Raw genomic sequence first — 25,238 nt, 5'->3', positions numbered from 1 at the left:
TTTGGCAGATTTAAATCAGCAGCCTAGAGGAGAACAACTCTTAGTCCTACTGCAAGTTTATTACTTTTAATTTGACATGTGGTCAATCTATTTTGATCAAAGCAACTGATAAATGCAAAAACACAGAATGTATTTCACTTATCTTCAACTCTTTTCCATCTTTTTAAACATTTGATGAAAACAAGCATAAAATCATTTGTTTGGCAAAAAAATTTCAGCTCTCACTTCAGCATAATAAAAGGACACCTTAGTAAAGCATCCAGCCAACCTGCCTGGTAGCAACGTGCTAATCTGTCGCCTTGGCGTTCCCTAGCTCTATTTTAATAGGAATAATAAATCATGGTAATAATATTAAACAAATGTTTTGGTTTGTTTTTTCCTTTGTGCTGCCTCTCATCTTCTGAAGGGCTTAATAACAAGTGGAGAAAACAAACATGCATCTGCGCAGCTGTAGGTCAGAGCATCAGGCGCTGACGGATTGTGCAAGAACTCGAGGGAATACAGAAGAATCACAGAGTGGAACCTGGGCTGCAAGCCAGGCCCGACCTAGCAACCTGTTTGGAAGCTGCCTCTGCCCCCACTGTTTATTTTTTGCTATATACAAGGAGCAGCAGATCCCTTCTAGGGCTGGGAAGATGAATCAGCTCTTTCATCCTCAGTTTTACGTTATCAATGTTTGCCTCCTCCAGCAGCAACTCCTACTCACCAGAAGGGAGAAGGGAGAGGTGTTAAACTGTTGATTTTTTTTTTTTTTTGGTCTGTTATTCAGTCTGTGAGGATATTGAATCTGGAGCTTGTTTTGTGGGATAGAGAGATATGATAGAAATCAACTGAAATCAGTAAATGGTAGATTCAGAAAAAAACCCTAATGGTTGTGGTTCTTCAAATAAATTATCATTAAGCTGTAGAACTCCTTGCAGCAGGATGGTGTGGATGCCAGAATTTTACATCAATTCAAAAAGTAACCGGGTAAATTCATAAAAGAAAAATCCAGAGAGGGTTACTAAACAAAAAGATACCACTCTTATCTCAGGAATTCCTTGAGATACAAATTACTGAAAACTGGGAGAATGTTCTTGGAAAGTGTCAGTGCAGGTTGGCCCAATTTTACACTCTTCTCTAAGCATGTATTATTGATCTCTGCCAGAGACCAAGTGTTCCTTCTGCCAAGTGTTCCCAGTTTGAATTACTTTTTTTTAGCCCAGCACAACCTTTCTTATGTTTCTGTCTTAACAAGGGCAACTCCATGTCCCCTGTCATACTCTAAGGACTTTCTGACTTCAGGTGAATCTAACAATGCATTCACATTATGTATTAAATCTAGAAGTTTAACCAGGATTCAACCTTGTTCTGTTTCAAATATCTTCCCTGGATTTTGGAATATGCACATTTTCATAAGGCCTGAGCTAGGATAATACAGCAGAACCATCTTGTATCTCAGGTAAAGGTTTGATCCACTCTTCTTGTTGTGATATAAACCAGTTTTGAACACACAGTTTGTGATGGAATGCAGAAGGTGGGAGTGGATGCAGGATATCTGGAACCAAGAAAGCTGCTGTATCTTCAGCACCTCTGTTTCACTTCTGCTATTAAATCTGTATGTCTCTTGCTATGCCACAGGCAATTAGAGGTATAGAAGACCAAAAGAAACATCATTATATCTGGAAATGTGCCTACACCTTCACTCCCAAACAAAAATCCAAAACCTTTCCAGCTTTAGGGCAATCAGACTTAAAAGCCATGCCTATGTATCAGGACAGTTCTTGGAAGTCCTAGGGTCTAGTCCCAGTCACCAGCAATTAAAAAGCCCCTTTGGGCCCAAGGGTGGCCATCTAGATCTGAGCAGACATATTCTAGTCTCTGACGGAGACATTTGAAATCAGTGAGCTGAATCACATCCTAAAAGTGCTGTTTTTTTGCCCTTGGGCTCCATGGGAGCTGAGCCTGCACTAAACAGGATGCATGAGGACACAGAACACATCATAAATTCTCCAGCTCTTAAAGATATCTATCATGGTCAGGTTCCTTTGAGAGACACATTTGTCAAAGTCCAAGCCTTGAAGGTGTAGGCAGATGGGACTTTATTTCCAAGATCTACTGATAGTTCTGTGTTTGTTTCTGGAGGATCCTCATTATTCCATTTGCCTGGAATTCAGAAGCCCAGCAGTTTGGGTAGCTGAGTGATCACTTATTGCTGCTTCTGATGCCATGAGCTATTGCAGAAATGTTCCCATTTAATATCTGCTCACCCAAACGATTTCTCCCTTCGTTAAGTCCTTTGGCAAGGACTTTGATTTTTGTTGGGGAAAAAAAGGCTTGGTAGTGCAGCTGAAGAGCATATTCTTGTGTTCACAACTCTCACACAGGGCTGTGGCTTTTCATCAGCCTGCATGGGAAGACAGTCTCGGTGTATTTGGATTAGCAAAGTTGCTCTGGATTTGCAATGTCTTTTGCTCTTTAGTTCCCTTATGCTTTTAAAGGTTCAGCCTTTGACTGCTTAAGGCAACACACAGTTTTTTTCTGGTGGGCTGCTTGTAGTTATATACACTTACGTCTTACAGGAAGAAAACTGTCAAGCTCCGTGGAGATATTGCTGTCAAAAATCACGTTAGACTGGAGAAATGCTCCAACCCAGGACTTGTGCACAAAAACACATTCCCAAGAAGCAGAAATTGGCATTCAGCTTCCATTACTACATCATGTATCATTCATTGCAGTCTCTGCTGCTTCTCTGTTGGAAGGAATCCAGTGTTGGCTGAAAGGATATTTTGTTACAGACATCGCAGTGTCAGGAGTGTGTTTCTTATTAAGCCTCTTCCATACGTTGGCTGAGACCTCCAGGATGGAATCTCAGCAGATGAAGCCTGAGGCCACTCCATTGACAGAAATTTATGCTGATCTACAAGAATTATGGATCTGACTGTATGAGTTTTAAGATACTGCTCTACCCACAGTGATCTCAGTCATCTAAGAGGTCTTATATCTGCTTTTGTGCACAGTCCAACAGGGCAATTTCTTTCTGACATTAATTCTAGACCCTATGAGGAAATATTTTGGGCTTCTCTTTCCATCCAGTCCATTAAGGGCTAATCCTGGCTCCCTCAAAGGGTCAGAATTGACTTGGGATACAGACAGCATGTTTCATAGCATAAAAGATAGCATAATCAGAGCTCTCATCCTGCCTAGACCATTCCCCAACATTGACTTTGCCCTTGTGTGTGAACAAAAGCACTGTCATAGCTTTGGTTAACCTTTTGCAGCTCACCTGAAATTTTGAGGGAGAGTTTCACCTTGCCTGCTGTTGACTGTTTTTTAATAGGGAGTCTGGTACTTGCTATAGGAGGGTTACTTGTTTGAGCATATTAACCATTAAATCCAGTGAAATACTGAAGGGGTGAGTTATCTAGCTGTCAATGAGTAACCTTCTAATTCCTATAGGAAACGAGGCCTCGAATGTCTGAATTCAATGTGAAATCCACAATCATTTCTCGCTATGCTTTCACCACGGTGTCCTGCACGATGGTAAACAGCGGATCTGAGGCACGAGAAGCTGTGTTTGAGATGCAGATCCCAGCTGCAGCCTTCATCTCCAACTTTACTATGTAAGTAAGGGTCTGTTTCCTCGTTGGAATCCATAGCCCTGTAACTCATTCCCAGGAAGAAGCATTTTAGTCAGGAAAATGGCTACTTGAGAGCAGTAACCCAGAATGTCTCCGTATGTATTGAGACAGATGGTGGATCTGAGACCAGCCACAAAACAGTGCTAGTTGGGGGCCTTGGCAAATTGCTTTACTTTCAGTGTTGACATCCTTATGCTTTGGAGATTACCTTCTAAACTGGTATGCGAGAGATGTAAACTCCTGGAGTAAAAATGTGCTCAGCCAGGGCAGTTCCAGGTTGGCTTCTGCGTGACTTGAGTGAGCTCAAGGAGAGTTGTATCAGCAGCACACTTGGTCTAGTCACATGTGCACAGTCTGTGAATTCTTCTGCAGTGAGTGCATAGCTGTCACTGTTTCTGAGCTTCAAAGTGGTCACATTGACACCTCTGGTCTCTCCAGGAGCATTGGCAACAAGACTTATTATGGGGAAGTCACAGGGAAAGAAAAAAAACAAGGCAGTGAAGACAAAGCAAAGAGCAGGAAGCCTCCAAGCCCCACAAATGGAGGGTAAGTATCATGCATTCGGTTGCATTCTGCGAAGTGAAATACCCTCCTCCTGTCTTTATTTTGCTGCTTTAACATACTTCTGTATGGATTTATAGGAAGAGGGAAGAGCTAAATAGAACATTATCAACATTGCTTGGTGTAGTTTTCATACTCCAAGTCATGTGAAATTGGATGTGGCCCTTTTCAGCCCTGTTACATAACCTTTTAACTTGGAAGGAGCTCCAGGATATTAAATTAATGTACTTGTGAGGGGGAGAAATCTTGTTACCTCCTGAATAACAGACAGGAAAATCACCATTCACAGAGATTGAATGAGTTGCAACTTCAAGATTACAAAGCTAGTCAGTGACAGAGCCACAAGAAGCCTTCTGCAGTCCTATATACTCACTCTGCTCTCAGTGCTTGACTGGATTTAGTGTTGGTCATGCACTGGCAGAAAATCCCATCCCTTTAACAATCTAAAAGCCTGTATGTTCCCCTGAATGCTATTTTACCCTTAAATTTTACAGGAGCCTAAATTTCCCTGAATAGTTCTGAAAGAGATGCACCATAGTTGAACATGAATTTTGCTGCTCTGGAAAATCCTGCACTATTCCCAGTAACCTGGGATAGTAGCACTATTCCAACCTACATACATGGTAAGGAATAGCTAAGTAGACTATGACTCCTCAGACCATAAAAAATACAACTGTGGGGAGGGCAGGGTCTGATAGAGATGAACACTCATGAGTGAGATATGGAAGGAGAATAAAGACTGTTTGTTTTCTGTCTCTCATAGAAAAACTAGAGAAAATTGAAAGAAATGATCAGGTGTCAGGTTCAAATCAGCCAAAACAAGGTGTTCTTCACATAAATTGTGTATGGTGTTTATTGTTACTGGAAATTGTGGATGCCAAACATCGGTTCAGAAAGTGGTTAGACAAATTTATGGCAGGAAAAATCCATCACAAACCCTTGACAAAGGATGCAGTCTTAGGATCCAGACAAAGACTGGCAGAATGTGGAAGAGTGGAGAAGACAAATATCACTAGATTCCCCCCCTGTTGTATACTCTTCTGTAGGCAATCACTATCTGTCATTCTTAGACCACTGGTGTGACCCACAGAGGTCATTCCAACTGTCTTAAAGACTAAAATTAAGGAAATATTTTTATATGTGTTAGAGAGCTCTTTAGTAAGTCTCAAATCCTTTCAGTACTCACTGCATTGTGGACATCACCAAAATCTCACATCAGTGAGCTCAAGGGCAACCCTACATGATCTTGAAAGCTCCCATTCTTGTTACGTGGCTTTTTCACATTCTCTTTAAAAATAATAGTGCCTAACATCATAGAAGTGCTGGATGCCTGAATATTGCAGTGCACTCTATGGGAAGTAGAGCGTCTTAATTATCTCTATTTAATGGATTGGCAACTGAAGCCCATACAGGCTAAGGGTGGCAATTCATCTTGCTTTACATTAGCCAACAAAAAGTTGAGTATCAATTTTAAGTTGGGTGTCTGAAGGCACACTGTCGTCAGTTGGAAGAAATGGACCCTTTCAGGGAGGCGTCCAGTGGTGGGATTGTCTTACGGGTCCTATTTCTCCCCATTGAATATGCAGCTATATACAGTTAATGTTAAGGAAGAGGAATTGAGCTGTGCATTGCTCAAAGTATTGCAAGGAGTCAGCAGTAAAGTCAAGAACTAAATGTGGATCTTGCAAATCCTGTGTGTACATCTAAGGGACAGCCTTTCCTGTGGCCCTGTTCCACATTCTGTGTGTTTGCCTTATTCCTCTCCAAAAGAAGTCACTTCAGCCTTTGAAGACCTCTCTTGTATAAGTCTCCTTCTTGCACAATGCTCAGTGAACCATTAGGATGTTTCTTGTTTGCTGGTTTCATGCATTTGTTAGTGTGAAATGCTTGCATTTGGCCAACAAAAATCAGATTCATCGTTCACTGGAGGATGTAGTATATGATGTATGTGGTGTGTGAAGGCATCTTTTGATTTTTCTTCCAGGGAGAAGGGCTATGAGACATTCAAAGCTTCTATTATTATTCCTCGTAAGATGCAAGCCAACTTCCTGCTGCATTATGAAGAGCTCTTGCAAAGGCGACTGGGAAAATACGAGTATACAGTCAGCATCCGGCCCCAGCAACTGGTGGGGAGGTTACGAGTTGAGGTGAACATACTGGAGAACTCGGGCATAATTTCATTGGAAGTGCCTCCCCTTCGAAACAGCAAGCACAAAGGCAATGGGAAAGTTGAAGGTAAGGAGAGATTTTATGACCCATGGCTCTATTACTCAGGGCAACTTAATCACTTTTTGGGAACTGGACTGGCAGTAAGGAGTTCTCCAAGGTAATTCTGGGCAATTGCAGAGACTGGTGGTGCATTCAATCACCCTCTCCCCCAAATGAGCCATTTAACAATGTCTCAAGATTGTATTAAGGCAGCACAGTCTGGGGTCAGGTCTACCTAAAAAAATGAAGGACACATCTCTTGAAGACAACAAGGAAGAAGAATGCTAGCAGCTCATTAGATCTGAATTATTCTAGCAAATTCCAACTATGACTTTATTTAGAAAGATACATTTTTTACTTTCCCTTCATAGCTCTTGTGGCACTGTATGGCAAGCACATTCCACCCCAGAGGTGGCTGCATTTCAGTGACAAGCAAGTCTCTAAGCATTGCAGGCTGTCAGCAATATATTTTTACATATCTGTCTTTCATTCACTGACTGAGCAGTCTCGAGATTCAAGAGAGTTGATATAATAGCTATGGCATGAAAGGATTTTCAGGATTATGGACTCTGTGAGGTTCAGTGGTGGGAATTCAGTCTTAAAGGCTGATGGCTTTTGTTCTGTTATGTATACATGTGTGTGTCTATATGGTATGTGTGCATAAGCACGTGAGAAGTTTGAAGCTTATTGAATATGGAGCTGATCCCACTGAACTTGGTAGAATTCTTTTCTGTTGTTTTTATGAGCTTTGAAATGGACCTTTAGGCCTTGTGCTCAACATCTGAGCAGCCTCTTCCCTGGCTCCACATCTCCTGGGAATTGTTTATTTTAAGTGAATTGTTTTTCCTATCCATCCATGCCAAGGCAGATAGGAAATCCTGCGATTTAGAACATGGGAAATTCCAAGGGGAAAATCCACATTTTGCCAGAGCACCAAATGTGGTGCAAGGGTCTACTCTTACCTGCCAACTGTCCTCACATTTTGTTTGGACAGTTTAAAAGTCATTTTTTTTGGTGAAAACTGACAGCGTGGAGCACAGGATACTGTGGTTGCTACCTGTTGACAAAAAATCCCCATACTATGAATAAGATGGTGAGTCTGTCCCCAAAGCAGGATGTAGAGGCTTGTGGGACCCGATCCTCAGTTTCTCTAACTGACATAACGCCGGTAAAATCAGTGGAGCCGTTTAACGTCTGCGAGGCGGGGATCTGCCGTAAAGCACATGAACATGCAGTTAAACTGACTGCTCAGTCTGATCCTACTGGCTTGATCCAAATACCATTGAAATCAAGGCTCGCAGTGACCTGAACTAGCTTCAGGTCAAGCCATATACAGCTAAATAGTATCTCTGCTGTACGTCCATGCATAGTGTGGTGAATGTGCTCTGCACCTCATCAGGAGGGACAGAAAGCCTTTTTCGCCTCTTGGGGAGTATCATAGTGCATCGTCGTGTATGCATTCCTGCAAAACATCTGGTATCAATCAGTGTTAGAGACAGGCTAAGCAGAGCAGACATGCTGTTGGTCTAGTCCAGTATGGAAATTTCTATGAATAAATGACATATAGGGAAAACTCTTGTATCTTGCTGTCCAGATGGCAGTCTGTGAGTACTGATCATTCTTTGCTCTGTGCTTCAGGAGATTTAAAATAGCTTATATAAAAACAGGGCCAAGTTTTAGGGTTCCATAATCCTCCCTAGCCAGTAAAATATATATAAAATAGATGTGACCTTGCACTACGGGTAAAGCAGCTGAAACTCAGATTCTTTGTGCTTTATCCATCTATCTGCTACTTACCTAGAACTGCTGTTACTAATCCTTTGTATCTGAAATCTACCTATGCAGTCAGTGAATTCTAGCTGTTATGGTGAAATTACTCATATGAAGGATACTGACGTGCTAAATACTCTTTTGGGCATCCAATTCCATCATGGGCAGGCATGGGTGGGTTTGCCCTGTCAGAGCAAAGAAAACTGTGCTTCATTGGTCCTCAGGTGAGTGCCACTCTCATGAATTTATAGAGTTACTGAATTCAGCAGGTTTGCTGAGCTCCTTTCTGATCTGAAGGAAGAGAAAATGTGGAGATCAGGACATTACCAGCAAGCAGTCGGCTCACCCTGCCAAAAAAAGAAAAAAAAAAGAATTGGCAGAGGGTCTCAGAAGGGTCTCAGCGAGGTCTCAGAGAAGGAGAGCTTGTTTTGGATAGGAGGGATTTATTGCTGGTGACCTTTTCTGAACAACAAGATCAATCCCAGTAGAAGTAGACAATAGGAACTTCCTGCCTTTCTGAACACAAATGGAAACCACAAGAATACTCCTAGGGAGGGCAAGGCCAGAACAAGGAGTATTTCACTTGGAAATCTATTGTACTCCAGTGGGCTGTCAGAGCTTGTGCTTGATCCAGAAAGCAAAACATTTGAGTCATTAGATCCTCCCTACAAAGCCTGTTTGCTCATATGACATTCCAAGACCTAAGCTGCAAACCAGAAGATCTTCTCATGCAATGAGACCTCCAGGGAAGGTTGTGGTTTCTGAAGTGAAAGACAGGTGACTTGTGAGTCTTACATCTAAAGAGTGGCTGCTTGGTAGGCAGTCCGCAACCTGGAAGTGAATCAAGAAAAAGACAATACCTGGTGTCCGCTCACATTCCTGTGGCTTAAAACTCTTCAGGATCACTTGACTGTATAACGTGGCAGCAATCTAGCAAGGCCAGCAAAGGATGCCAGACCAGATGCCACCATAACTGTCTTATCTGTGATGCCCCAAATGAGAGGTCACGACTTAAAAAATGACCAAATGAGGAACAGAGGGCAGCTTATTGAAAGATGGGACTTCCTGGCCACTTTGAGTTTGAATATGTCATGAAAACTCTTTTCCTCAATTCCTATGGCTACGAAGATGTTGGTAGTATCTCCTGCTTAATAATAAAATGTGAGGTTTTGATAAGCATTGATAAACTATGTTGAGATTACTGGGTGAAAAATTTATTGCATCATCAAGTCATTATCAGTTAAATGGTGTTCTGAGTAATATTTCCAAAGCACTGCCAGCCTCAGGTCAATGCTGAGGATGGGATGTAGATTCCTAAGTCATTTAGACACTTCTGACTCTGGTCTGGATTAGAAACTACTTACTTTTCCTAAGTACAGCTCCTGAAGATCCAGCATAGGATAGGAAAATTAAGCTGAAAATCAAGGGTTGGTAACCCTGGAGCCGTCATCAACTCCAGATGATCAGCACCAGCAATGATTAATGATCATAACTAAAATGTCAGTCTGATGTGGCGATAAATGCCATTAACAAAGCTAATGAAAATGCCAATAACAATAGTTAGACAGGAGGTCAAAAGCAGATGAATAGCTGATCTGCCTTAATGGCACAGATCCTACATACAGTTGTAGTGCTTTATACATGCTGCCTGTAGTGACAAAGTACCATGCAAGACACATAGTGGAAAAAGCAGTTTCTTTCTCCCTGGTTAATGTTTGTTATGGATTTGCACTTTTGACTACAGCTGAATTGTTAGTACCCATACCATCTGTGATGCACAGAAGAAACAAAACTTGAAGACCTGAAGACTGAAAATGCCCTTTGATGAGAAAGGGTGAAGAACACGTTTTTTACATTTATAAAGCAGTACAGAAATCACAGCAGTAGGAGCAGAAGCAGCAAAGAGTCCAATTCTGCCTGTTATTCACTGTCAGGGCCTGAGCTACAAAGATTGGCCTTGGTTCCATGATTTTTCAGGGATTTACGCAAAGTCAAACTGTGCCTTCTTATAGATAGAGGCCATCGGGAAGTCCTGCTTACATCCTCTCTGAATATGGAACAGAGACAAGGTGATGACAGCTCCTTCCAGGACATTTCCTTTGTCAGTGACTCCTGTGCACACAGCTTCATCTGAGAGCTGTTTTTTTTCCCCAAAGGAAGATATTAGGCAAGCGAGTTTTGGAAAATGATCTTCTGGCATGTGCAGGTGTCTGCTTCTGTCATACATAAAACCCAAACACAGCAGATGTTGAGGCTGGTGATCCTGGCCTTCTCTGGTGACCGCAGAGTGAAACCATTTGCTGAATGGTGCCCTACCTAGATTCCTGATGACTATTCTTACCCTATTCCTCCAGGGCAGTAAGGTGAGAACTAGTCACAGACACGGGCAGGGGGATACCAGGCTGCTTAAGAGTGACCCTATTTCTCTTCAGAGGCATAGCCCTCAGAAAGTTGTTGTTTTATTCTTCCTTATCTTAGTTGTCTAGAAGATCCCACTTGTTAGCAGAGGATGAACTTTGCATTTGGGCTCTATTCCTGACTCTGCTAGTCTCCAAAATAGTCTGGATTTAACTGTTCACCTGTGAGGACTACATTTTCATATGGAAAATGCTTTTGCCTGCCTTTTTATTTTTACTGAATTATCTTTAATTGAATTTGGCAAAAAAAAAATGTCTAAAGGCACTATTAACTAGCTCGGTGTGGGCACAGATCAGTTCAGGTTTTTGGAGTTCATCCATGCTCTGCACTCTGCAATATCTCATAGACTTTCCTCTCTCAGTCCCTTTTTGAAGAGAACCTGGCCAGTTAACAGGGGAGAGTAATTAATATTAAGTGCTGCCTAGAAGAGAAACCTGAGGGAAGGCAGAGTAATGGTTTTGAAATATGTAAAAGGCTTCTTCAAAGAAAAAAGGAGCACTGTGCTCTCTGGGTCAATAACAAATAAGACAGAAGGTCATGGGTTTATAATCCAGAAGGAAAAATGTAAGTTAGACATTTAAAATATTTTTCTAATAGGGAAAAAGTGAAGCCCTGGAAGGGACTGGCAAGGGCAGGTACTGAGTTTTCATTGCTGAAGGTCTGGAGTGTTTTCAGACCATGTTGTAAAACCAAGTAGAAAGTGATTCTGCCTAGGGACATGGGATGGATTAGTAACCTGCCTTCCAGATCTGGTGTTCATTATTCTAGGAAAAAATGATTCCGGACTTTTTTTATTAGACTATATTTTCTCTAGCTTCCTCCTGACAGTGGAAGAAGAGTGACTATGAAGAAGACTGGAGCTGCTTTCCCAGCCATTTCTGTCACTGGCAATGACTATGTGCAGGCAGCCTTGGAAAGCTCCTCTCAAGGGGTTCCTATAAACTGCTTGTATAATGGGGAATGACACTTCTCCACCTCTGTAGAGTGTTTTGAAGAGTGTTAAAGGAATGCAACATGATCCACCTCACATGTGGATCCCACAATGCTTTACAAAATTGGATACATATGATTATGCCCATTTAACAGATGGGAAGACTGAGACAGGAGCATTTACCTTACCCACCTAATTTCAAACAAAGTCCATAGAGATGCTAGGACTAGAACTCAGGTTTTAGTGGTGCACAGCGTACTGTGCTCAGCCATCAACATACTTACTGCAGAGAAGCATAGAAATGAAGTCCATGACGCTACAGCCACAGATATGTGTGCACTAGGTATAAGGGGAGACCTTCTGTTTCCAGTGTGAGACTACCTTTCACTGACCCACGCCTTGAGTATCTCATGTGTCCAGGCAGCCTAACTAATGACGGTGCTTGCTTTTCAGCAGCTGAGGAGGAGTAATGTGAAATCCTCAAGTAAATCAGAAAATATAAATGAAGTGTTAAGCCACTTTTATGAATTCTGTGTATTTCCAGCAAGGCCAATACAAGCAAATCTGATGGAGTGTATTAGAAACATATACTACTTCTGTCAATTCATCAGATCCGAGTGCAGCTGTAAAATTAAAGACATATCAACATGGAGATAAAATCCTATAGAGCTATTGATTTATGACTTTTATTTGCAAAGGAAATCTGGAGTGTTCAGAACACTTTAGAGTAAATGTCAAAGCTCTCGTAAACCCCCTTTAAGACCAGTCATTAGTATTCTTAAGTGATTTCAATGCTTTGGCTGGACTCTCTGTTTCAGTCAGGATGGATGGATTGGACCTGGCTTAGTCAGAGAAGGCCTAATGTAAAGTAAATTCTTGGCTCTTAAAGTTGAGTAATATCTGTCATTCAACTTCACTGGGTCAAGAATTTTGCCACTGGGTTTATTTCACATTATAGGCCCTTTAACTACAATTTCTTTTTGTAGTTTATGTTGTAGATGGACAGATTCTAAAGTGTCTTTATTAGCCTTCAGGAGCTATGCTGGGCCTAAGAAAAAACCCCTTCCCTGCCTCAATAGTTTATTTTTGTGCCTTGTATATTCAAATGAAATCACAGGACAGCTATGAAGGTAAAGCCAAATCGATATGGAGATAAAGTTGTATAGTGCTATTGTTTTATGACTCATTTTTATTTCTTTGTCTGGAGAAGTCTAGACTGCACACAACGCTTTAGGGTAAGTGTCACAGCTGTAGGTAATCATTTTATGAACCCAAAAGTATCCAAGTGCTAGTCCTGGCCTCTCTTTGGGCTTTGACCTGTGTGAAGTCAGGTAAGTTAGGTAACCACTGCATGCTTCAGTTTTCCCATCTGTTAAATGGGCATAATCATATGTACCCAATTTTGTAAAGCACTGTGAAATCTAGATGTGAGGGGAATTGCGTTGCATGCTTTATACAACTGTCGTGTTGCATTCCTTTAACACAGCTCAAAGCACTTTACAAAGGTGGAGAAGTGCTTTTCCCATTACGCAGACAGTGTTATAGGAAGCACTTGAGAGGAGCTTTCGAAGGCTGCCTGCACGTAGTCACTGTGATCAGTATTGTTAATGGACTCTAGGGCATAATTAAAATCATCCTAAATTAGATGCCTACATCCAGCCAGCTGTCTCATACCCCTGTCTCCCCTGACACTCTTGCCTAGATCTCTGCTGAGCATAACAGGAGCCAAGAAAATCAGCTCAGATGCAGACACGTACACTGTGAACACCTAAAATGACACTGATTCTCACCCACCTTTTCTCTGCCGTACCAGAGACATCTTGGTTCACTTTCAGCAAAGAACTGAGACCCAGACACACAGTATAATTAAGCACCTCATTTCCACCAATTTTAACCAGCAGGATTTAACATGTAAACAAATATTATAGCACTTCCGTGCTTCAGAATACTGTTGGAATAATCACTGTGTCAGCGAAAGTACCCAAGAAGGACATCAACTGAGAATTTACCTTGATGTTTTCAGTGACTTGTTAGGACAAGGAGAAAGTCCCCAAACTTTGGTGCTGTTCAAGGCCAACTCTGAACTTGGCCAATCTCACGTAAGGGTCTTTACCTGGGTCAGAATGAATGAACAGTTGGCACACCAAGAGAGAGTGAGGTGGGATTTTGACCACACGAAGAGGCAGCAAGGAATTTTCATTATCACTCAACTTTAGAAACTAAACAGAGCTAGCAAGACTCTCATTACTGGCAGAAGATCCTTCAGGGTGATTCAGACCTAAATTATTCTCTTACTCTGAGATGTTCTCAGAAAGGCACCTCACTCTTCTTTAGCTCAGGAAGGTCTGTAGGAGATTAGGTGAGGTTTTCAGCTAAGGTCTGCAGTTTGTAAGACTGTGTTAGTAAGTGTTGGCTTTAGGCTCACTGAGTCAGACTGATTCCAGCGACTATACTGATAACTCTCTGCTGAATATAAAGGGAGCTAAGGTGACTTGTTCGGATGTAGACATTACACATAGACACTTGTAATTAGTCAGATCGATCCTACCTCACATGTCCACAGTACAGACAGGTATATCTGAACAAGTCTCCCCAAGATCTCTTTATAATCAATACAAAGAAATTTGCAGTATGATTCATCTCATCCTTGAGGAAATGTTTAAACAGGTCGGATGAATCATATCTTTGACTCTCAGGAGCTCACGTATAGAATCTGCATTCTAGATGTCTGGGGTTGGCTGGAATGAATACCACCTAAATGTCTAAAGTTGGGTGTGTTTTATTCACGGAAGGTTATTTACAGACATACAGAGACTATCTGGCATTTGAGTACGATGACTTCCAAACATAGCAGTGAGCATAGGAACTTTGCCTAAGCATTTATTTTCTAGAAAACATTGTGATGTTAGGGTTAGTTTAGAATTAGAGGGAAAGGATTATTAAGTTCTTTTTTTTATCATTAGCTAGCTGCATTTTTAATTTCAATATGTAACTGTGGTAGCTGACCTAATTCCACGGTAATACTGTGTGTGCTGTGCTGAGACATGTCTAAAACAATAGCAAAAAAATGTAATATTGTGGTTTTATCTCAACAGGTGATACCTCTCCTCCTCCTTCCACTGTTATCGGACATACCAAAACCCTAGCAAAAGTAACCTTCAGTCCCAATGTTGTTGAGCAAACCAAGATTGCCCGAAATGGCATTTTGGGAGACTTCATAGTTAGATATGATGTCAACAGGGAGCTGAGCGTTGGGGATGTTCAGGTACTGTATGCATCTTTCTAGTGTTATTAACTGTACCTGAGGTGGTTCTGCATGCTCCAAATGCCCTAGCAAATATTTTCCAAGTGAAAGCTGCTTCTCCATCTTGAAAGAACTATCTAGAATAAGACCAATTATCAGCTGCAGCCACAAGATGGACTTAAAGAGGTGCATACTTCATCTGGTTTCATTTTGCATTTGCCTTTCAGTTTCTCACACTTCAGATCTTACTTGCTCTGTGCTTTCTTTTTTTTTTTTAATGACATCCTACAAAAATAGCACTACATTTCCTTCAGTGCATATGCTTACTTTTTAATACAAAAGATTCCCATGATGGAGGATCATGGAGAAATAGTATGTATGGAAATGGTGGAATCAGCAGCTGTGAACTGGGCAATTTTTGACAGAAAGTAAATTTCAGCTATTAGAAAATGACAGATCTTTATTGCTGTCTTTAGTGAACTCAGCCTGGCAAGCTCTGGTTGGCTCATTTTGCTAGATGATCTAAGAACAGCATCTTTTTCAGTTGTGCAAGATGTACATACAAGCTAAGATTCACCCTTCTTCAGTCCTGGTTTGATGGCTTCAAAGTGGATTAGTTGGCATGCAAGACCTTTATGCAGTTTTTGTGTATAAAGAAGAAATTGATGCTAAATATGTGCATACATTTTTAACACTTCTGCACCTCCTCTTATGGAGCAAACTCCTCTATGTTTCTCCCTCAGCTTCAATACCAGGTCTGAAAGCTCCATCTCTTTTTGCATTTTGTTGCCCTTTTCTGTGACCTTCCCAGGTCTCTGGACACCAGCAAGAAAAGGAAGTTGTTACTTGTTGCTTACCCACAGTCAATTCAGATCGAAAGTTCCTGCCTTCTTTACAACTTTCTACTTCTTCCTCACAGTCTAATTAGGGCCAAGGCTTAGATTTATTTTCATTTTTCTTTCTACACTGCAACTTTGCTTCTACCAAGTAGGCCATCTCCATTGCCTGGGCTTTAAGGCAATTGGTCTTATCACTTGCTTCCAGAACTGGCTCTAAATTTACCTCAGATACTGTTTCTGTCTCTAGCATTCATCATTCCTGCTCATTTTATCTTCTGTCTGTATCTTTTGCCATCAGAAATAACCTCCCCTTCTCTCTCCACAGCCCTGTTTTTCTACCTCACTTCTGATTTCCTCTCTAACACATCTCACTTCTTTTTGTTCAGCATCATGTCCACCATTCTTCCCTCTGCTCTAAATCAGTTTGTGTTCTCTGGGAAGTGTCTAACTCTTTTCACTCAGCTGGAATGCAAGTGGTGAGAAAGAACCCCCCAGCCCTCCTCTTGGTGGTTTTGTCTACATGATCTGTTGAAGCCTAAGGGAACCAGGGCTCACCCTCTGAACTAAACACCCACAGAGATAGATGCTAATGAAGCTAGAGCATCTCTTCCAGAGCATATGGTCCCTATGATGCTCAGTTATGTCTCACAGGTACTTAGTACCTCACTTTGACGCTCTCTGAAGGTTTTCAACCCAGAGACCATGATGATGAACAACATGTCATGCTTCTGCTATTCTGGAGGTTACTGCTTCAGTGCATTATGGCTATAACCATTGAACTGATTGCCAGTGGATTTATTAACTTCCTTTATTGTGTAAATCTGGATACAAGACCAGGTCCCTAGAAACATTTTGTGGTTCTAATCCCTGGATATATATCCTGCATCCTTACTGCATTTGGAAGGAAACTCCGATGTCCAGCCTGGAGGGAGATATAAAGAGCTCCAGTAGGTCCCTAGGTCTGGACAATCAGGTGACCAGGATTAGGAGGGATATCAAGCAGCACAGCTACCCTGAAATGTAGACACAGACAATGAAAGCAGGATCAGGTATGGCCAACCTGCTCTCAGTAGCAAAGATCCCATAATGATGTATGTGAAACATTGCAACATGACCTACCTTCCATTCCTGACTTTCTTGCTCTTCCACAGATTCTTAGTGGGTACTTCGTGCATTACTTCGCCCCCAAAGATCTTCCTCCATTGCCAAAGAATGTCGTCTTCGTGCTTGACAGCAGTGCATCCATGGTGGGAACAAAACTGAGACAGGTGAGGTCCTTGCATGCCTTGTAAACTGTAAGGTTATAGAGAGGAAGGCTCAGGCTTCATCTCACCATATGAGTTCTTCTCCAAAATATTTGCAATGTCTGAGGTGAAAGGAGGCTCTGAAGACACCTCAAGGTGAGGTGTTCCATCTGCCACGAGAAAGAAATAACCATGTTAATGAGAATGGGATTGAAACAAGAAGTGCAGAGGACTCTGTCACTCTGTGACAGAAGAATAGGTATGTGCTGTCAAAACTGAGCTAGGATGTTGCAGGTAGGATTGTGCTGGGCAGTTCTGTTCTGGGCGCTTTGAAGGGATGCAAACTAGGAAGAATTCCCAGAAAAGTGCTTTCAGCAGACCTTTGTATCAGGCTTAATAGCAAAGAGAAGATACTTCTGTCTGTAGATTACCCGGGCAAAACCTGTAGCTATGTGTATCTCAATGGTTTCTGTTGAAAGGAAGATCAGTTTGTGCTGTTTGAGAATCTGATTCTTTCACCACAAATCTCAGCCATTTTTCTAGGGCATAATTCTTCACATGAACCTGCATATCAAGCTGAAGAACACCTCATCAGTGCTTAAGACGAACCTCTGACATGAAAGAGTTCAGGCACCAGCATTTTTGCTTCTCCAGTTGTCTGAGCTGGATAGATGGAAACCAGCTCCAGTCCAGGAGCTGAGCAGTTGGCTTGGAAGGGCACAGTGCCCAGAGGAACATACTGTTCCTCTCAGCACAGTATTATCGGTCAATATCTGATTTCTGTTCTGAATAATTTGACAGATGTGTGTCAGTTCTGCACTCACACTGGAGTGGAAAGTCCTGTTTCTATATCTGTGCAGAAAAGGACAAAAGCCCCAGTAGAGTTGGTAGGGTTTCTTTCCATTTGAAGTCTAGCCCCACATGCATGAGATATGGAGAAGTTTTTTGGCTTGTCTGCCATATGGCCCACATCTTTAGCTTCTACATTCTTATCATGGCCAAGCTAATGACCGTACCACTTTCCACATAGGCTAAGATACCAGTATGGGGAGATTCCAGGGTGTATGGATCATGTCACAGTGTAACCCTGTAAGAATGATTGAAGGCCAATGGCTTGGCCTTATATCTTGGCCAGGGAAGGAGCTGTAATTAGTCCACTCAGGCTGCTTGGTCACCTGCCCAGAGCATGGCGATATTTCTGAAAACAATGATGTGGTCATCTGAGAGTCTTTTTTTTTCTTGGCCACCAGCACTAGCCTAAATGTCCTTCACAAACACCTACACTGGTCATTCACTGATGGTTCTGTGTCTTTCACCAAGGATATCCGTGGTATATATGCCTTTACCTTTCTGCTAAAAACTTTACCATATGGTCTCAGTGGTGATCATATATCTTCATTTAGAAACTGCAGCCTCTGTTAAATCCAATTATCTCCACAGTGAGCTAAAGTGCAGTGTGACTTTTATGGCTCCTAACTACCTCCTCCTGTGACTGGAGTAGCAAGCAGAGAGTTGTTAAACACATACTTACTATTGTGTTGAGACAAATTTTGAATGAAAACGCATTTGAGTCATTACAAATTCCTGTGGACAGAGCCTCGCTCTTGCCTGTCTGACACCCTTCTGCTGAAAAACATCTGCTATGCCTCGCAGAATACACAGTTGCATCCAAACCTACATGCTGAAAGCAGACAGTCAGCAATACAGTGCTGAACTAGGAAGATTGGGGCTTTGAAGAACTCGGTGGTGGTGTGAACTGCCCAACTAGTGCCTTGGGCCAGCAGATTAACCTCATGCTATGAAGGCTTTTATTCTCCTCCTGAGAGCAGGATTGATGTTTCTTTTTCATATAGAAACAACATGCCCAGTGATTAACCCTTGAGGATCTACTTCATAACCTTGCCAGCTCCTACTGCTAAACTCACAGAAATCTCAGGCTAATTAGGCACAGATAGATGCCTCTTGAGACTGAAGCAAGAGCAAACAAGAGCAGTTTCAGAACTGAGTATTGGGCTAGTGATCAAGACTCGATGGCTTGCATCTATACTCCTCTGTTAGAACAGCCTTTGCAGCAGTCATGAGCTACACATACTCAGCCTTTTTGCCTGTTATCTCAGACATCCTCTTTTTATGGAGAACCACTGGTGTATTATAGAGAACTGCTATGTGTGTGAAGCACATATCATCCTCTCATTTCAGCTGCTTCAAAAAATCGAACTTCTTTGAGTTATGACTTAAATCATAACCCCTCCCACTCCCCAGATTAGTCAAGGAAAGGTCAACAGCCAGGGCCAGCTGAATAATATGCCTGTTTTCCTACAATAAGAAAGTGTGATCAGTTACAGCCATGATGTGTTTGTGCTGTGGCCTTTTTACCCAATTGTTGCTGTTATTAAGATGTTTATTAAATTACAGACACGTCCCCTGGTGACAAGATACAACTGAGCAGAGCAAGTGCCTCCTCTTTTATCTCTGACTCTTGCAGCTGTGGTGAGCTATGGTAGTGTGTAGAGAGCTGGGAATTCCCATAGGACTGCCTTTCCTCATTTCTCTCTACTGAGTCACATGCAAGATCAGCTAAAAATACACTCAGCACTTGTAAAGAGTGCTCTTCCAGGTCAGCTGCAGTAACTATGGCAAAGGACAGTTTTTAGGGTTGTAGGAGGGTGGGAGACAGGGTGAGAGGCATCAGTGGTGTGCCCTTCACTGAGAAGATTTTGTAGACTCTTTATCCATCCACATTCATGAAGTTAATGGCAAATTGACTCAAATGGGGTCAGGATTTCATGCATACTGCAGTTCCCACAGTCTAGTTGCGAGTCCTTTCTTTCTTTCTTCTCCAAAGGTCTTCCTTTTCCTACATAAATTTTTTATCTGTTTGTGCCATCCCTCTTTCTTTCTAATATATGTCAGTCTTTACAGCAACAACATGTGCAGGCCCAGTTGGAAACATATATAGTAGGACTGGTTGATCAGCTTATATCAAATCCCTGAGACATTTCCCTCACATCACTGATATATGTTAACTCTGTGGGGAAGATTGGCCCAGGTGCACCTTCCTCTTGTGGTCCTAACAGCCTTTGAACTCAGGTAATATCTAGCAGATTCAGCTGTGTTGCACCAGTCCACCTCCACTGAGGATCTGGGCCTTCGTGACAGTCACCTTCTAGCACTGGCAGCGAGATCAAGCTAAAGAAAAGAAAACTCTAGCGTATGATGATAAAAATCCTTCATGTGTTCAAGGCTTTGCAGGTCATTACTGCTGTTCCACTGGCAAGGAAAATACTGTTTCTGTCCTCAAGAGTTTTGTTCCTTCGTCTGCAGGTGACAGTAAGCTCTGTGTGGAATAGTTGCTTTTAACAGGAGCCAGAAGAGCGTGGGGAACAGGTCATATCTGCAAATTATACTGGGAAACAAAATGTTTTGCCCTTAGAGCAGTCGGATCTGCTGATTTTTATGGTACCAATACCTTTTGCTTCAGAGGTAGGCGGATATAACAGTTTTATATTGACATAACTAGGAGAAAGAGAGGCCAGTTATGGGCTCACCTCCCTTGGGATGAAAACAGAATAGAAAGCTCTGACCAGTTGTTATAACTGGATCTGCAGATCCATCTGTAAAAGCATCGTGCTGCAAAACTGAGTCTCCTGAACTAAGTTGGGTCATGGATAACAGTGAGGGTGAGTGTGCCAGTATCTGTGTTACTAAGTCAAATCATGATTTTATGGCTGTGCCACAGAAACATGTACAGTTGCTATCGATGCAACATCCAACAGAGCCATAATCAGGAAAAGGACCAAAAGCATTCAGAGCAGATGTGAAATGGAGTACAGGCAGGGTCTAACTGTGACATGATACACTGACACCTCTAAAAATGATGGAGACTATAGTAGTTCTGGATATGGCTCCTTTATAAAGTATGTGTTTATCAGGTTACCATGGTTACCACCAGTTTCACTAGACAAGATGAAAAAGGACCTTTATCAGCTTGCAGTTCCACTATTATAAAGCAGGCATGTTCCAAGTTATGGACATGTCCATAAGAGGATTTGCAGGTGTTTTGCAGACATGAGGTAAAATGTGATTGTTTCAGCCACAGATTCATTTCACTTTACCTTTTTCCACAGGCAACAAATGCCCACACACTCAATTACAGAGTTGGCTACACCGCAGCCTGGCAACTTGTCAAGGGTGGTGTGCCGGACTGTAATTTTCTTTGCGGTTAATTGTACTAGGAGGAACTCAGCTGCAGCTGGGGCCTGCTGCATCTTTTTGAATACCTCAGCTTACCCTCTTCAAAGTCTGGGTGCCTTATGTGTACATATCCTTACACTTCTGTGCCCCAGCACACAGTAATGTTATGCTGGGAAGAGCAGACTAACACCTGAACACTTGATGTACCCTCTCCAAACTCCACTTACTTCTGTTGGTTGCCAGAGAGTTGGCTGGGGGCCTGTGGACTGCTAGTCCAAATAATGGCTGCTGTCCAGCAGAACTGCCTAAAACTGCCAGGGAAGCTTGGAAAAAATGCTAATCCTAATTACAGCCTTTAGTGATTTTAAAGCTACTGTGAATAGGAGAGATGTGTTGACTTTTCTAGTAGAAAGCGACAATCTGGATGAGCATAGAGAAACTCTATGCAGTGTCCCCAGCACAGAATGCAGCTGCCTCCTACTAGGAAATACAGAACAGTAGTGTTATCTCAGGCATCTCACTAGATAGGAGTATGGAAATCACAGGAGAATATAGGATCTGCTGTGTAAACTTAGGCAGGTTATTTTCTTTGTCTGCGCTTGTTTCCTTGCAAAGACTTTGTCCTATCTGTTTAGCTGGTTAGCTTATGGATGAGCTTATGGCAGTACAAGATCCCCCAATTCTAAACAACACCTGATCTTTGCCAAGGTCTAAGCTATTACTCTAACACTGCTTGCAACAACACTGCTATTTCCAAGAAAATCCCCCTTCACCCTGTAACTGGGTGCATGGTACAGGCATTGCTTAACTAGGATGGTCTGTCTCTAATTATGAAGAGCAATGAGAGCTCAGAAGTGACTGCTTGGGACCTTATGTGCAGACCTGCTGGAGCAAGATTTTCTACGTTGTTACTGTGTGATGTCCTTAAAAAGCCTTCTCAGGCAGGTTCTGACTTTGAGGTCTACATGATGTAATCTGAGGTCCCTTAAGAACAAGATATGATACCTTCTGTGGCATAAGGAAAGAGCTTTGGTTTGAGTAGTTACCCCTGGTGGAGTGACCTGACTATGTCAAAGCATCTGCTCTGTTTTTGTCTCTGCAGAGTTTTGGACAAGGATTTGACCTGTGATCCTGTCTGAGGCAGTAGGTCAGGACCTAGATGGGCAAGGGAAGGGTTGGAGGCAGAGATGTGCAGGTGGTAGGGAAGGCAGTGGGGATCCTGCAGCTGAAGACGTTGAGGGGTACTCAGAAGTAAGGGAAATGGGCAGTGGGGGCTGACATTGGAGGACTGTGAGGGCCAGATTCTGACCAGACTCTCGGATGGGAAAACAGGCAAATTTTTAAAATAAATTTTTAGTTCTTTTGCGTTGCCCAGTGCTAGCCCTGAGCAAAAATGCTTGGACTTTGCTCCAGACAACCACCATCGCCATCCCTCTCTCGCTTACTGGGGACCAAAGTGGGGAAGTCCACATCTAAAAGTAAGAGGTGTCACAATTCAAGGAAAAGGGACAGGGTTATGAGGGGAGGTGGCAACAGAGTCATGTGCTCTGCAGAGGGATAACAGACACCCCATATCCGTGGAAGTACAGCACTTCTTTTCATTGAGATATAATGCATGTCTTTCCTCTATGGAGAAGTAACATCTTTCTGTGAAGGAACAGTGCATCCCCCCTTAGCAGGTTACACGCACTCGTAGGATGTTCTGAAAAGGAGCTAGAAAGCTTCAAACCCGGCAGGCTGCCGATTGCTGAGCCACCCACCGTGAGAGAGTGGACACATGAAAAAGGATCAGCGTGAAGATCATCAGGCTAATCGACAGGAAAAGCATAACAGGCCATGCCTCAGCCCAAATCCCACTGCCTAATGGAGCAGCTAATTGCTGCTGAAATCCCGAGACTGTGCTGTGGACAGCCTCGTCTTGGGCACATGAACACTTCCCAGCACTGTGAAGGCAGCTGAGCTGGGTGACAGGGGGCAGGGAACGACAGTTCTTGGAATAGTTTTCCAGCACTGGGACTGACTGCATTTTCTGAGGGCAAAGGGAGAGACTTCAAGCTCTGCATTGAGGGCATGGGGCACTTTCATCTTGGCATGGACCTTTTTGCTGTTAGCTCCATGGAAATTGCTTGTCACGCTGACCGGCGGGTTTGAGTGTCTGCCTGGCATGGTATGGGGTGTGATCCCTCTTCAAACGAGCTTAGCACAGATAAGAATGTGGCCTTCATACACTGCTGTGTCAGTTTGGCCTCCTGCCCAGTTAGCTTCGTTGTTTCCAGTGGGATTATTTCAGGATGTCACTGTAATATTGTGGGGCAGCCTTTACGCTTCTCCCTTCAGCTAATTTTACAGGGACATTTACTGTTCCAAATGTAATCTGTACTGCACTGTTGATAAGGGCCTGAAGTGATGATGCTTGGTGCCGATAGTAAAGCTTGCCTCTTTAAATCTTTGTACAGACATTTATTAATCCCTTCAACAGTCCAGTGAGATTGCAAAGACTTAACAGCTGGTCTACCTTCTGGACACATGAAACCTCCATTCCTGAGAAAACAGATCGTCTTGCAGTTTTTCATGTATTTAACCTCACCACACCGCTGAGTGGTAGATAAGTGAGTTACCACCAATTGATAGCTTGTCCATATCCTTGATGATAGTTTAAGTGCTTTGCTCCCACGGAATAGAAATCCAGTGGTTAAATACCCTCAGCAGATGTGGAGCTAAGTGGTAAGCAGGTTACTCAGTGGTAAGCAGAAATTCTGTGGCAGAATAGGCAAAAGAAACAGTTCTAAATCCTGGAGAACTTCATTTGCAGACAGGGAAGCTACCAAGCAACTTTTTCTAAGGCCATGTAGGGAGTCAGAAATGTTCAGTATATTAGCAAGGGATCCATGATGTTTGGGGGTAGACTGGACCATGCACTGGAGACAGTTCTTTATTGTCCAGATCTCCGCAACCAAACTCTTCCTTCACAGGCCAGTGTCAGTGTGAAACAAAATACTTGTTGTCCAGACTTGTGAAGGAGTTTTCCTTGGTTATGTGATCCGTGTCTGCCAGCAGGAAAGCACAAAGATACATTGACAGGGAGGGGGTGAGCTGCAGTCCATGAACTGCACAACGCTGCCTGCAAAGGAAGAAAGGGCAGATTGTCTTCTCCTAAGGGGGGGATGGAAGATGGCAAAAAATCCAAGGATATGATTCTAGGTTAAAGACCATTTTTGGTTCAAAAGTCCTTGTTAAGAGCTGGCACGTGATCTGCATTATGTGGGCAGAAAGGAAATAGGGACGTAGAGGAAAATAAAACTCGCAAGATGTGGCTTCAAACCTCAGCAGAAATGACGTTGCTCAAACCTTTGATCTGTCTGTACGTCAGCTCCTTCCTGAAAAAAGGTAGTGGTGCTCGCACTTGCCTTTTCCTTGGCTATTGGGATCACAAACTGGATCCTTAATTTGCAATACCTCTTCTGGCCTTGGTAGGAGTGTTTTATGTGCGACGTTGATGTCAGCTTTTCCTGAACTTGCAGTGTTAATGCATCTGGCAAAACACGGGCAGAATTGACCAGATATTGCTGTTTTAGCTTGGCAAAGCCAGATCTGAAACTTTTCATTATTTGCCTGTGGAAAGGGATAACTATGAACAAAAACATGGATGATATTGGGAAAAAAAATCCCTCTCCTAATTGTCTATTTTTTTTTCTCCCTATGCTTTCTTGCAGTGTTTTGCCAAACAACATATTTACTTGTACTTTTCTCCTTATCACTGTAGGAAGTCTGATTTCTGAACCCTTTCTCTGTGCTTTTGTGCTCTCAGACAAGTTACTGGACAGAGATGTGTGTTCCTAATTCTCTTTGAACTTACATCTTGTGCCTTAGCTCCCTTCTTGTCAAGTATGGACTCTCACAGGAGATCTGGAAGGACAACTTAAAGGCTATGGTAGATTCAGATCCTGAAGTAATAGGCAGGTAAGCCCCAGAGAGAACAGTGATAGATAGCTGTGATCTCATGTGCCAGTTATGGCATACTACTGTCAGGACTCTGTATGCAGCTGAAATATTGTCTTCTAGTTATAGCATCATTCTGTCCTTCAGCAGATGGTTGTGGATGGGCCCAAGTCCTCCATTCCAGCCATCAGCCCAGAGTCAGATTGTTCTTTTGCAGCTCTCTCGGCTGATGGGTGCTGCTCTCCAAAAACTTTGTGTCCTGCTGTTAAT

At 42.6% G+C, this 25,238-nt stretch overlaps 1 protein-coding gene across 1 annotated transcript in view; it reads left to right on the top strand.

Moving 5' to 3' along the window:
• Window positions 1-25,238, top strand: part of ITIH5 (inter-alpha-trypsin inhibitor heavy chain 5) — a 50,584-nt gene that overhangs the window by 5,690 nt on the left and 19,656 nt on the right. The window contains exons 3-7 of the mRNA XM_026119355.2: window positions 3,439-3,602; window positions 4,059-4,166; window positions 6,166-6,416; window positions 14,604-14,773; window positions 16,743-16,859. Coding sequence (XP_025975140.2) covers window positions 3,439-3,602; window positions 4,059-4,166; window positions 6,166-6,416; window positions 14,604-14,773; window positions 16,743-16,859 — 810 coding nt within the window. The remainder of the gene's footprint in view (window positions 1-3,438; window positions 3,603-4,058; window positions 4,167-6,165; window positions 6,417-14,603; window positions 14,774-16,742; window positions 16,860-25,238) is intronic.

Source organism: Dromaius novaehollandiae, chromosome 1 (assembly GCF_036370855.1).
Source record: "Dromaius novaehollandiae isolate bDroNov1 chromosome 1, bDroNov1.hap1, whole genome shotgun sequence".
In the NCBI taxonomy this organism is placed as follows: domain Eukaryota; kingdom Metazoa; phylum Chordata; class Aves; order Casuariiformes; family Dromaiidae; genus Dromaius; species Dromaius novaehollandiae.
Note: the sequence above shows the minus strand (reverse complement) of the source record. Positions and strands in the feature narration are given on the sequence as shown.